The sequence below is a fragment of the Sebastes umbrosus genome, chromosome 1, assembly GCF_015220745.1.
Source record: "Sebastes umbrosus isolate fSebUmb1 chromosome 1, fSebUmb1.pri, whole genome shotgun sequence".
Lineage (NCBI taxonomy): Eukaryota > Metazoa > Chordata > Actinopteri > Perciformes > Sebastidae > Sebastes > Sebastes umbrosus.
This window is the reverse complement of record NC_051269.1, coordinates 13,570,072-13,583,510: the sequence shown is the minus strand read 5'-3', so window position 1 is coordinate 13,583,510 and position 13,439 is coordinate 13,570,072. Positions and strand designations below refer to the sequence as shown.

The 13,439-nt window shown below is 37.3% G+C and overlaps 1 protein-coding gene across 3 annotated transcripts; it reads left to right on the top strand.

Annotated features, from left to right (window-relative positions):
* The first annotated feature begins 3,594 nt into the window (after positions 1-3,594).
* On the top strand, positions 3,595-13,408 carry sp1 (sp1 transcription factor). Of its 3 annotated transcripts, none has more exons than XM_037779192.1 (6): positions 3,595-3,715; positions 4,299-4,384; positions 5,900-7,310; positions 8,777-8,918; positions 9,543-9,736; positions 11,368-13,408. In XM_037779192.1, exons 1-6 carry the CDS (start codon positions 3,709-3,711, stop codon positions 11,670-11,672), a joined length of 2,145 nt encoding a protein of 714 aa, XP_037635120.1. In that variant the 5' UTR covers positions 3,595-3,708; the 3' UTR covers positions 11,673-13,408. The 3 variants fall into 3 exon arrangements, with proteins under 3 accessions (XP_037635120.1, XP_037635121.1, XP_037635122.1); XM_037779193.1 differs by having other exon boundaries at positions 3,597-3,715; positions 9,546-9,736; XM_037779194.1 differs by lacking the exon at positions 3,595-3,715 and adding an exon at positions 3,772-3,820.
* The last annotated feature ends 31 nt before the right edge of the window (positions 13,409-13,439 follow it).

Genomic DNA, 13,439 nt, shown 5'->3' with positions numbered 1-13,439 from the left:
CTTTGTCTTTAATTGCTCTTGTATAATTTCTATTTACTTCTATTGTAGTTGAACATACCTTTGATACTAATCTGATTACTTTTGATGAATTTAAAAAATTAATGAAAGACCTAGAAGCAGAGTCAATCGGGAGCTGTCTGTGTTTCTGAATATTTTCACTTTAATCTGACTTGAAACACTTGATTTTAATGTGTTTTGTATGATATTATGCTATGATTTATTTTTGCATTTGTTTTATGTTGTGGCGTCTGAAACTTTAATGTATGTTTAAATGCTGCTGTCTTGTCCAGGTCTCTCTTGAAAAAGAGATTCTTAATCTCAATGAGTACTACCTGGTTAAATAAAAAATATATAAAAAAAAAATAAACCTCTTATTTTTATTATTATTATTATTATTATTTCCTTATTTATCTGTACTTATTTATGTGTTTGTGCTGCTGCAAAACTTACATTTTCCCTCTGTGGATCAACACTTATCTTATCCTGCAGCACCTTGATAGGCTACTCACACTGGTACTTTTATATGCTGATATTACCGTACTTTTACTTAAGTAAAGCTTGAAATGCAGGACTTTACCTTGTAATGAAGTATTGTGATAGGCCTATTCATACTTTTTTTTTTTTTTTTTAAATGATCTAAATACTTCTTCCACTGCTATAAAGGGAGTTAATGGCACTGGCAGCCAAAAGCTGTATAGGCCTACTGAAACAATCCATAGTTTGACCTGATTGGGTGTGTTATGTTTGTGTTATAAATAAACAAAAGAGAAATTTCAATTCAATGAATAAAAATAAAAAAGAACAATATAAAAACAAAAACATATATATATATACATAAATACAATTCATTAAGCAAATTACAATATATAGATATTTAAAAAGAACATGCATGTAAATGGAAGAAAACAATAAAGAATATACTGAATACACTGAATGTGAATACATTTTTCTGTGCAATATATCGTTGTATTTAATACAATGACAATAAAGCTTTCTATTCTATTCTAAAGAAGTAATTCATGTTTGTTGTGTCAATAAAACAAACAAATAAAAAAAAAAAAAAAAAAACCATGAAGTAGAGGAGTAAATAAAAGGCAGAGTGTATGTGTTGCTGTGGTTGTCTCTTAGGCTGTGACATGCATCATATATCTCTGACTACGTGTAGTGAGATGAGAGTGTTTGACAGCTGGGTGGATGCAGGCTTAGCCCTGAGGATGGACTCCACCCTCCTGTCCTGTTTACATGGCACATGTGCTGCCTCACTGACAGCCCCCTTTTGCACATCCCAATAATACAAGCCCTCCTACAAGCGAGCCATGTTCTCCTCCCAGCAGCCTGGCTGCAGCCAGTGTGTGAGTGTGATGGGGTCTCTGTGTACCAGCCCACAGGGCGCCACCAGGGAGTGGCCAGCAGCCACGGAGGCAAGACCTAAACACCCAGTATCCGCCTTCCTCCTCCTTCCTCCTGCTCCACCTCCGTGTTCACAGCGAGAGGATGAGCCACTGCATCCACACACTGTTGAATATCACAGAAGGAGTAAGGGGATATATCAATATTTATGTTAACATATTTTTACTCATGGCGCCATTTAAAGCGGAAAACAAGATAACCCAACGTCAATCATACTCAGAGGTACAACCTAACCATGCTTGGTTCCGCCCATTTCTCCGCCTTTGGGCCAATTACATTGGTTAGTTGACTCTCGGTGGCAGAAACGAGCTTTCCCATTGGAGGAGAGCAGCAATCCTTCTCAAGCAGCTTCCAGAGAGGTGCGCTTCTTTTCATGATTGGGACAGTGCGATAGTACACTACTATGCATGTACTTAAAAGACATTAATACCATAGCGACTGAAAAAACGTCAACAAATGAGGTTGAATCATGACCTTTTAGCATTTTATTTTACTTAAAAACGTTGGTGACTTATTTGTTGATTTAATTTATTTATTATTTATTTATTTTATTTATTTATTTACTTCTACCTACTCCTTTTTCGGAAACTATTACTCTTGTTTTGTTTGTTATTATTTTGTATCTGTTTTTATTTATTTTTATTTTCGAAATAAAGTCTTTCATTCAATTCAATTCAATTTTCAATTCAATTCAACATATTTTTATATGGCGTCAAATCATAACAGAAGTCATCTCTAGACGCTTTATATATAGAACAGGTCTTAGACCGTACACTATAATTAATTAATGTAATGTAATTCATGTAATAATAATTAATTAATGTAATGTAATTCATGTAATAATAATTAATTCATGTAATGTAATTCATGTAATAATAATTAATTCATGTTATGTAATTCATGTAATAATAATTAATTCATGTTATGTAATTCATGTAATAATAATTAATTCATGTAATGTAATTCATGTAATAATAATTAATTCATGTTATGTAATTCATGTAATAATAATTAATTCATGTTATGTAATTCATGTAATAATAATTAATTCATGTAATGTAATTCATGTAATTCATGTAATAATAATTAATTCATGTAATGTAATTCATGTAATAATAATTAACTAATTAATATAAAATAATTCATGTAATGTAATTCATGTAATAAAAAATAATTAATGTACTGTAATTCATGTAATAATAATGAATTCATGTAATGTAATTCATGTAATAATAATTAATTCTTGTTATGTAATTCATGTAATAATAATTAATTCATGTAATGTAATTCATGTAATTCATGTAATAATAATTAATTCATGTAATGTAATTCATGTAATAATAATTAACTAATTAATATAAAATAATTTATGTAATAAAAATTAATTCATGTAATGTAATTCATGTAATAATAATTAATTAATTAATATAAAATAATTCATGTAATGTAATTCATGTAATAATAATTCACTCATATAATGTAATTCATGTAAAAATAATTAATTCATGTAATGTAATGTAATTCATGTAATTCATGTTATAATAATGAATTCATGTAATGTAATTCATGTAATAATAATTAATTCATGTAATGTAATTCATGTAATTCATGTAATAATAATTCATTCATGTAATGTAATTCATGTAATAATAATTCATTCATGTAATGTAATTAATGTAATTCATGTAATAATAATGAATTCATGTAATGTAATTCATGTATTTCATGTAATAATAATTAATTCATGTAATATAATTCATGTAATGTAATTCATGTAATAATAATAATGAATTCATGTAATGTAATTCATGTATTTCATGTAATAATAATTAATTCATGTAATATAATTCATGTAATGTAATTCATGTAATAATAATTAATTCATGTAATAATAATTCATTCATGTAATGTAATTCATGTAATAATAATTAATTCATGTAATAATAATTCATTCATGTAATGTAATTCATGTAATAATAATTAACTCATGTAATGTAATTAATGTAATTCATGTAATAATAATGAATTCATGTAATGTAATTCATGTAATTCATGTAATAATAATTCATTCATGTAATGTAATTCATGCAATAACAATTCATTTATGTCAAGGTTTAAAATCCAGCTGCTCACTACATCCCTGCTCTGCGGAGCTAGCCGGCTGCTGCAGGTGTCTGAATCCAGCGCACCGCTCTGTCTCCTTCATAGAGGCAGCTCATCAAGTTAGTGTGAAGTTGTGAAAAGTTGTCAGCCCGTAGAAAGAGCAGAGAGAGAGAGACTCCTCCCGTCTTCAACATTATGAGCAGTAAGTCAACTTTTCTAACTCAGCGTGGCTGTCGTGAACTGAACATTAGTAGTTAATAGTTAGAAGTAGAAGTAGAAGCACATTGTTTGAGAGGTGTTCACTGTAGTAAGTATGATAGTGTGTTGTTTTCTAAGCAGTTTAAAAGTGACCAACTAACCAACCAAGTAGAGCTAGTTAGAGCTAGCTCACTTTATAACACCAATGTGTTCTTAATTAACTCTAACGTTACGCACTCATGTAACTTTATGAAGTGAGCGAGCTGAGTCGTGTTTTTGTGGTGCAGTGTAAACTACATGTTGCTCTCTATACTTTCTGAACACTACTTGTTGTGGTGAGTTGATGTTAGCTTAGCTCCTCCAGGCTAGCTGGCCCTTTAGTACTTGTGGCTGGATCATTTCCTTCTTATTTCTTCTACGAGTTGCTCCACTTTTTCCTAAAGTTGGGTCATTTTTGTGGGCTTTCATTTCATGTGTGTTTTGCTGGATGCAGCACTAACTCAGCTTTATGATCTGCTGTTTTAAAAATGCATCAACTTTTAGTAGAAGTGATGTTATAAAGTAAACTCTTGTTCTTCCTCCTGCAGATCAGCAGCAGCAGCAGCAGCAGGGTGAAATGGCCGCAGTGGAGAGCGGTGGAGGCTACAGTCAGAAGAGAAACACCAATGCACAAGTAGGTTAACTTTCCTACTGTTTGCAAAATCATTGTCAACCCGAAAAGCATTGACTGATACTCCCCCACTCATATGCATTGATGTTTATATGTCCTATCAGTGTGTTTGATTCTGTTCTTCAGCCTCTCTGTTGTTGTTACTGGCGTGTTGATGTCCTCCTCAGAGCACATGTATCACCGGGGTGGGTGAATGGGCAGGTAGATGTCGCCCACACGGGGTGTTCCCGTCAAACCCCGGCACTACATGTTGCTGTTCGCTCGGCCCATTTGGCTGGCCTTGGAGGGGGGTGGCTAGAGGAGTGTGTCAGTTTATAGGGCAAGATAAAGTGTGGGAGGGAGGTGGGTGGGTTTGGGGGGAGGGGAAGCCGAGCCCGCCGCTGCTCGGGACACGAAATGTGGTCCCTCCCTCCCATACTCTCCTCCCAGACTCTCCCACCCTCAGACTCCTTACTACAGCTCCAGAGAGAGAGAGAGCTGGACAGAGATGACACAAACTAGGTTTAATGTTATGAATTAGGGAGTGTGGCAAAATAGTATGGTTAGATTGGCATTTTCAATGCAAGTTACATCATTGATTTTGTGGTATTTTTTTTTATTTTTATTTTTTTAAATCTAAACTCCATCATCACTGATTGGAAAACTTTATTTTCTATCAGAATCAAAAAAGTTATTTTAATTTGAAAACATCTTTTGGCCTTTTAAGATCGATTAAAATATTGAATCGCATGATTTTCCGTGATTAATCGAACATTTTTTATCTGTTCAAAATGTACCGTAAAGGGAGATTTGTCAAGTATTTAATACTCTTATCAACATGGGAGTGGGCAAATATGCTGCTTTATGCAAATGTATGTATGTGTGTATATATATATATATATATATATATATATATATATATATATATATATATATATATATATATATATATATATATATATATATATATATATATAGTGGAAATTTGTAACATCACAAAACAATGACAAATATTGTCTAGAAACCCTCACAGGTACTGCATTTAACATAAAAAATATGTTCAAATCATAAAATGCCAAACTCAAGCTCAACAGGCAACAACAGCTGTCAGTGTGTCAGTGTGCTGACTTGCCCAAAACTGCATGTGATAATCATAAAGTGGGCATGTCTGTAAAGGGGAGACTCGTGGGTACCCATAGAACCCATTTACATTCATATATCTTGAGGTCAGAGGTCAAGGGACCCCTTTGAAAATGGCCATACCAGTTTTTACTAAAAGAAATTAGTGGCGTTAAAACAAATTTGCGTTAACGCATTACTATCACGTTAACTTTGACAGCCCTACTATATTGGTATTATTATTATTTACATTTAGTATACTAATTTGAGCTGTGTCAGTAGATTTTATATGAGTGAACATTTTGAAAACCATTTCTGTTTTTTCTCACAGCTACAGCATTAACATGTTTGTTCGATATTAAGATGTATTTTTACTATTTAAATTCCTTCTCTTTTCCTTTTCATGTTTTTTCTTTTTAGGACTCACAGCAGCCATCTCCTCTCGCTTTGTTGGCAGCCACATGTAGTCGAATTGACACCCCAGGAGAGAACGATTCACCTGCAGACCAACAACAACAAATCCAGCAGCAACAGCTGGACCTAAGCCAGGGTGTATTCACCTCCAGTGCCAACGGCTGGCAGGTTATCCCTCTTAGCGTTCAAGCAACCTCAGGCACTAACACCATCACCACCGACTCCTCAGGGGTGATGACAATAGCTGACATAGGCAAGAGCAGACATGTGCTGTCACCATCAACAGCTGTTGTGAGCACTCAGGGACAGCAGCAGCAGCCACAGCAATACGTAGTCACTCAGGCTCCATCAATGCAGGGTCAGCAGGTGCTTACCACCATATCAGGTATGATGCCCAACATTCAGTACCAGGTTATTCCCCAGTTTCAGACAGTAGATGGCCAGACTCTGCAGTTGGCACATACTCAGCTGGATTCTGCTGCTGGTGCTGCAGCACAAGGGCAGCAGTTTCAGATAGTGTCCTCTCCTAATGGCCAGCAGATCATAGCTGCAACCAACAGAGCTGGTGCAGCAGGAAACATCATAACGATGCCCGGTCTCCTTCAGGGAGCCATCCCCATACAAAATATAAGCTTAGGCAATGGCATGTTACAGAACCAGCCCCAGTTCCTAGCAAATATGCCTGGTTTACTAAATGGAAACATCACTTTGTTGCCCGTCAGCACTGGAACAAGCGGAGGGGGAGATGCAAATGGTGGAGGGGATACAGGGGGAAACCAACTTATACAGCTACAGCAACAGCAACATCCAGTGTGCAGCGGGGCAGGTTACATGACGAGTGCGTCCACTGTCACCACGCAGGCCTCCTCTACTTATGGAATGACCCAAACGCACAACAGCAATGGCGTGCTGACGGGGACTTTCCAGCAGAACACAGCATCTTCTATGGGTGTCCCAATACAGCCAGACAACAGAGATCGGCAGCAGCCACAGCAGATCCTTATCCAGCCTCAGCAGGTTATCCAAGGCGGAACACCCCTCCAGACTATCCAGGCTGGTACGGTTACCGCTGGGGGTCAGGTATTTGCGGCTCCGACACTCAGCCAGGAAGGGCTTCAAAATCTTCAAATTATGCCAAACACAGGCCCCATCTTCCTGCGCACCGTAGGCCCCAATGGCGAGGTGAGCTGGCAGACCATTCAGATCCAGAGTCCGACAGGACCACAGATCACGCTGGCCCAAATGCAGTCTCTCCCCCAACTTGGCCAGGCTCAGGGTGCTGCTACCGCCGGAGGAGTATCTGTCAACACAGTGCAGATCCCAGGCATCCAGACCATAAATCTCAACACACTCGGAGGGGCCGGGCTGCAGATGCACCAGCTGCAGACTGTTCCCATCACCATCGCTAACACAACAGGTCAGTCAGTAGCCTTTTTTTGTTTTCTAGGAATAATTGATATTCAGTGAAAACAGAGGCTGAAATTAACCTTTTGATTGTGTTTACATTTAGTGACTTTAAGCAAGTCTAATAACCAACAACTATTATAATACAGAGCAATTGTTCAGTGGTAGACTAGCTGGCAGTTTGGCTGAGTAAATATGTTAAGTAGTCTAGAAAATTATGTTTACAAGCTGTGTTGACATTTTCCCCCAGACCGAAATGCAAATGATCTTGTACCTCTGGATTTGATCTCTTTTGTGTGTGAGCTGCACTATACTGGTTTAACCAGTTCAGCTGGTCTAGTGTTTCCCTCAGCCCTTTCCTGTACTGCACGCGTTTGTGTTCTTGTTGAATTTTCTCTTTCTCTTCTCTGCGACACTGCATCTCCTCAGACGATGGTTTCATTATAGTACTGTAATTGTGGGTTGGCCACAACTTCTGTTATAGTAGGGGTGTAACTTGACCCCTCCCCTCTTATAGTAACCGTTATCATGTCGAAACCCCTCTTTAGTTCTGTTATTGGCAGCCTCTCCCATTATCTTCAAACCTTTGCCAGTCTACATGTGTGATATTTGTGAGGAAGCGTTGGGTCTGTTTTTAGTGCGTGTAATTTGCTCTGTCATCCTTATTATGAAATCATGTGCTTCCCATCAGCTCATATGTAGCAGGCTTTGCTTAGACTCCAGCAGTGTTAGATGGTGGATTTTACTACACATCAGTCTCTGTGCTGACATTACAAACATTTACTTTACTATAGTAGTGAAAGCCTGGAGGCCTTGGCCTATCTGGCTTTCTCTGGTTATCTGGTTTGACTGTTTATTCTCAAGCTACTTATGATGTTATTTTTTTTTTATCTTATATTCAAATAGTATGTCTCACTGGTACTTACACTGATAGACAACCTTTTCTGAACACCCTGGGTTTAGTATTGTTTGATTCTTCAGCAATGTTGAATAAAGCTATTTTAAATGCCCTTAAATAAGTGAATATACAAAATTTGTGACTCTCTCTATATATATATATATATATATATATATATAGCATTGGAAATTACTTGCAGTAGATCTTATCAGAAATGACCTAGATCTCTTAGTTGCAGCCAGAAGGCAACATATAGTTGACGCAAGAACACATTTTTAACATACATAGATGTAACTGGTTTACTCTTTTGGTGCACCTGCAATTTAAAAAAACAAAAAAAACAGTAATTAAGGGACACTGTAGCATCTGAGTTTTTTTTGACATTTAAATAGATTCTTAAAAACAAGCAAGCTGTAATCTCTCCGAGGAATAGAATGGGTTTTCTCACAGGAAAGATTGCGGAAACACTCGATGTATTATGAAGTTTGTTCTTAACTTGATTGATGATGTATAAACCAAAAAGATTTCAAACCATTGTTATAAATGATCTCACGTGAGTATTTTCTATTCCATCACTACAGGAGAAGGGACGTTGCAGACAGGCGGAGATAGTTTGGAGGACAGCACAGCTATGGATGATGAGGATGTAAGCACACCAAATCAAGGACGACGTAACCGCAGGGAAGCCTGCACCTGCCCCTTCTGCAAGGACGGAGAAGGACGGTATGTCTTTGAACCACTTTGATAGGGACACCTGTACAGTCTAATGCAATCCAATACAACAGCACTGCTGTAAAGTCTACTCATATAATGCCTAATAAAGTTTTGTTACTTTAGAATGAGACGTTTATATCTACATAGGGAGCGGGTTCCCTTCCAAACACTGTTAACTTTTCCTGCCTGGGCCGGAGTCGATACAGTTAAAATAACAAACATATTTGAATATATACATTTCCGACAATGTCACCAAAAACATTATAAGCTTTGTAAAGGTGGATGTTATGGCACCTAAAGTGGTGATTTCATATGGCATCTTAATGTCTTCTTTTATTATATTCTGATGATACCGTTATTTGTAACTCATTGTTAGTTGTCAGTGTGTAAGATAAAGCATAAGTTTTGCCTTGTGATTAAAGAGCTTTGTGATTTAATGTTAGCACTTAAAGGAAACTAGTTTATCAGAGCCGTTGTCCAGAGCTACAAAAATTAAACCCAAGGTGTAATAAATCATGGTTTTTCTAAAGAGTATCTCAGAGAAACACATTTCTATTTCAGCTGGTTGTATGTAACCTCTGAATAACACATGGAAAAATCAGTAACCCTTTAATTTCTGTTTTTTACTTCAAGCAGGGACCCAACTAAAAAGAAGCAGCACATTTGTCACATCTCCGGCTGCGGGAAGGTTTACGGCAAGACATCCCACCTGAGGGCCCACCTGCGTTGGCACACAGGAGAACGACCCTTCGTCTGCGGCTGGTCTTTCTGCGGCAAAAGATTCACCCGTTCAGATGAGCTTCAGCGCCATAAGAGGACGCACACAGGTGAGGATTTAGTTTAATTTATTTGACAATATGAGGAAAACATTGAATCTCTCACAACTGCAAAATGTCAAAGATGATAATAAAGTCCAAAGACTTGCTTTTTTGATGTAAAATAGTAAAGGATAAGCCTACGTGCATACCTCAACATCTGTTTTTCTTGGCAACATAGCTCTCCAGGGAATCTATTTTTTGCAACAGGTTTCAAAAAAATGAATTGGCAACTAACTTGATAATCAATGTTTAGGTTGATGCTTTGTTTTTGTATTCATTTAAATTAAAATACATATCTTTAGGTGCGAATTAGAGGTTGACCGATAGTGGATTTTTAAAGTCCGATATAACAACGATAGTTTGGAACAAGAAAAAGCTGATAGCCAATTAACCGGCCGATACCCCACCCCCACGAAAAAAACCTGACATTGACCCTGCCAGAAAATGAACAATCTTTTACTTTAATACAAACTATATAACTAACTGACGTCAAACTCAAAGTAATAAATACATACATTTGGAACTGAAGATCAAACTAACCATGATTCATTTGAAGTGAAAGGTTTTTTAGTCACCGTCAGTTGATTTTTATGACGTTCTTTGTCAGCTACTTTTACATACGCCATTATTACTAAACCAGTTTTTGTCACTCTGAATTTCATCATTAGTAAGAGAACATCTTGAAGTGAGATTTCATGGATTACATTGTTGGAATATGTTCTATTTATTTACAATGGGCCGGGATTACTTCTGTTGCGCGTCCCGTTACTGCTCCTTTTACAAACTATTAATGTTCGTGCATATTACGGGGGTAAGGAGGATCCTAAAGTGTGCAATTTAATTTAATGAATTGATGGTTACATGGCTGGATTATTTGGAATAGAGAACGCCAAAATGGTAAATCGGTTAAAGTAACAGTTTTCCCTCCTTTTTCTTTTCCTCCCGGTCTGCTTGTCTTGTATTGTGGACAAAGAGCTGATAGTGTGGCGTTATATATTCGAGAGATAACTTTTGTGGGGAGGAATAAATCTAAAACAGGTCAAATATGACATGAATACCACCAGTCTGCTTTCTGTAAAACCAGCTGTTTCCGGGACCGCGAAGGTTTAGCCCACATTTTCTAACCCCAACCAGAATAATGCATTGAATTCTTTCTGAAAAACAGTATCTCAAACTATCTAAACTATTTAAAGTCTGTCATGCTCATGCATGCCATTTCATGGGGTCTTTAACAGTTGTTTAGATTATGGTCAGAAGTTAATCACATTCACACAGATATTTTTCTACAAGGGTGGCCTCATTATGTACTGTATATGTAGTCTCCATTCAAAACTGTGATTTACGTCCCCTCGTTACCGGCGGAGGCTGCGCAGCCATCGGCCACTATCGGAGCCCATCGTTTGTAAAACGCCCTATTGGACCTCTAGTTTGAATATGTCAGTTTGGGGCTTCGGGAAATTGCTATTTTCTGACATTTTATGGGCCAAACGATAAATCAAGACACTAATGGACAGATCAATTAATAATGAAAATATTCGTAAGTTGCTGCTTTAGCATTACTTATTCCTCTTGAATCTTACATGTCATCACCTTCATATCTTTATTTTCACACTGTGGTTTTATTTGTCCCTCCTTTTCAGGTGAAAAACGGTTTGTTTGCCCAGAGTGTCCCAAACGCTTCATGCGCAGCGACCACCTCTCCAAGCACATCAAAACCCACTTGAACAAGAAATTAGTCACCACCCCCGGCGGCACCCCAGTCTCGACGGACGCCGGTTCCCCTACGGCAGGAACAAAAGTCGTCACAGGAGCAGTGTCAGGCAGTGACCAGCACACCATCGTCACCATGGAAACCTTATCTGCAGAGAGCATAGCTCGATTAGCCAGCAGCGGGATCAACATGATGCAGGTGGACCTTCACCAAATTAACGGCAACAGCTTCTAAGGACGGTGGAGGAGCAGGAAGACGGGCTTTGGTGGATGTTGCATTCGGACATTTGGGGTTAAAAAAGGGCATGTCTGACTGCAGGACACAGAACCTCTCAAAGGCTTCAGACGGGAGAGGGCGGTCACAGATGCAACACAACAGACACTATCGAATTTGAGAACTGAAGCAGGAATATGGATCTCCACCTTTGGAAGCATTTAAGGGTTAGAGTATGATGAAATGTTAGACTAGAGAAATCATGGAATCTTATTTCCCCAGAATGGAAATGGCACTACACTAACATCTGTCCCACACAAAGACTCAATCTTACTTGATAGTGGGATTGCAATCACACACACACAGACCAGCACTCTTGGTGATGAATTGGTAGCTAGTAATATCTTCTCTACAAGCTTCTATAGTAAAGAGATGACACTACTAAGTCAGACTCTCACCCTTTTATCCAAGGCTGATTGCTCCTTGTCCCTGTTCACCTCAGGTGTGTCCTGCCCTCTCAGACCGGGCTGCTGTATCAGACTCGCCCCTCAGGCTAACAGGCCTCCAATGCTAAATTCACCCCCTAAAACTGAAATTATAACAATCTTGAGCAGCAAAATATTTTGTATTGTTTCTCACATTTCTGCGGTTGCAGTTTTGCGAGAACTGGACGTGTTCACAAACTAACAATCCCAGCATCATAGGAATAATATGAAATGTGTTTTAGGGATTAGAGGAGGGCTGAAGTAGAGAAGGTCACGACCAGGTCAGAGCCAGAAGCACTAATCAGTGTGAGGACGTAGGTGTGTTAAGGGCACTGAAATCCTGAGAATAACTATTTAACCTCTTATGTAGGTACACACATTCAAGCCATCATGCTTTGATATGTTTATCATAGCAAAACATTTTGATTTTTTTTATGTATATATATATTTTTGGTAATGTAAAGGCTACAGAAATTCTTAGCTTAGGCAGGATCATCTTACATGATTGCAAGAGATTGCCTTTCAGTTGTGTGAACTCATGCACAATCAAATCTTAATCTTATGTTATTACTTTTATATATATATATATATATATATATGTAGATTAAATGTTTAAATTTAAGAGCCTTTCTGTCATAGAATAATGTATTCTATACAGTCCAGATCTTCCCAGTACTTTTTTTTTCTTCCTGTGGTATACTTATCTTTGCCTTGCAGTCACGTTGTTTCTTTTGGTGGAAAACGCTTTTTTTTTTTAGTCATATCTGGTCAGAGTGAAATATTTTGTAATAATGTCCAGACAGCATAAATATGTAAGCTCAAAACCAAAGGTTCATACTCATTTTATAAGCAAAACTAGGAAATCTCTCTGGTCCGTGAACTTTCTATTAATTTTTACTCGTCTAATGCATATGTTAAAGTTCTAACTGGAAAAGATCCAGCTTGAGGCAAGCGTCGGACACACATCCCTTTGTTGTCCAATTAAATAAGTTGCAAGATGTATTAAGGGTCAACGTTTTTTTTTTCTGAAAAGGTGTTTCTCACCTCTGTTTAAATTTTCTTTGCTTAAGAATTCTGCTTTACTTGACAAAGATAATTGTATAATGTCAGAAAATGTATGTTTAAAAATCTCTCCTTTGAAACTCTATAGACTAAGTTCATCGGACAACAAGTGATCTTATTTTTTTTTTGCCCCGTTTTAAATAAGGGATTTTATATTGTGTGTATACAACTACTGCAAATGCCAACAGCTGGATTAAAATTATGAATACACTTTGTCTCTTTCCTTTGCAAATTTTGGTCT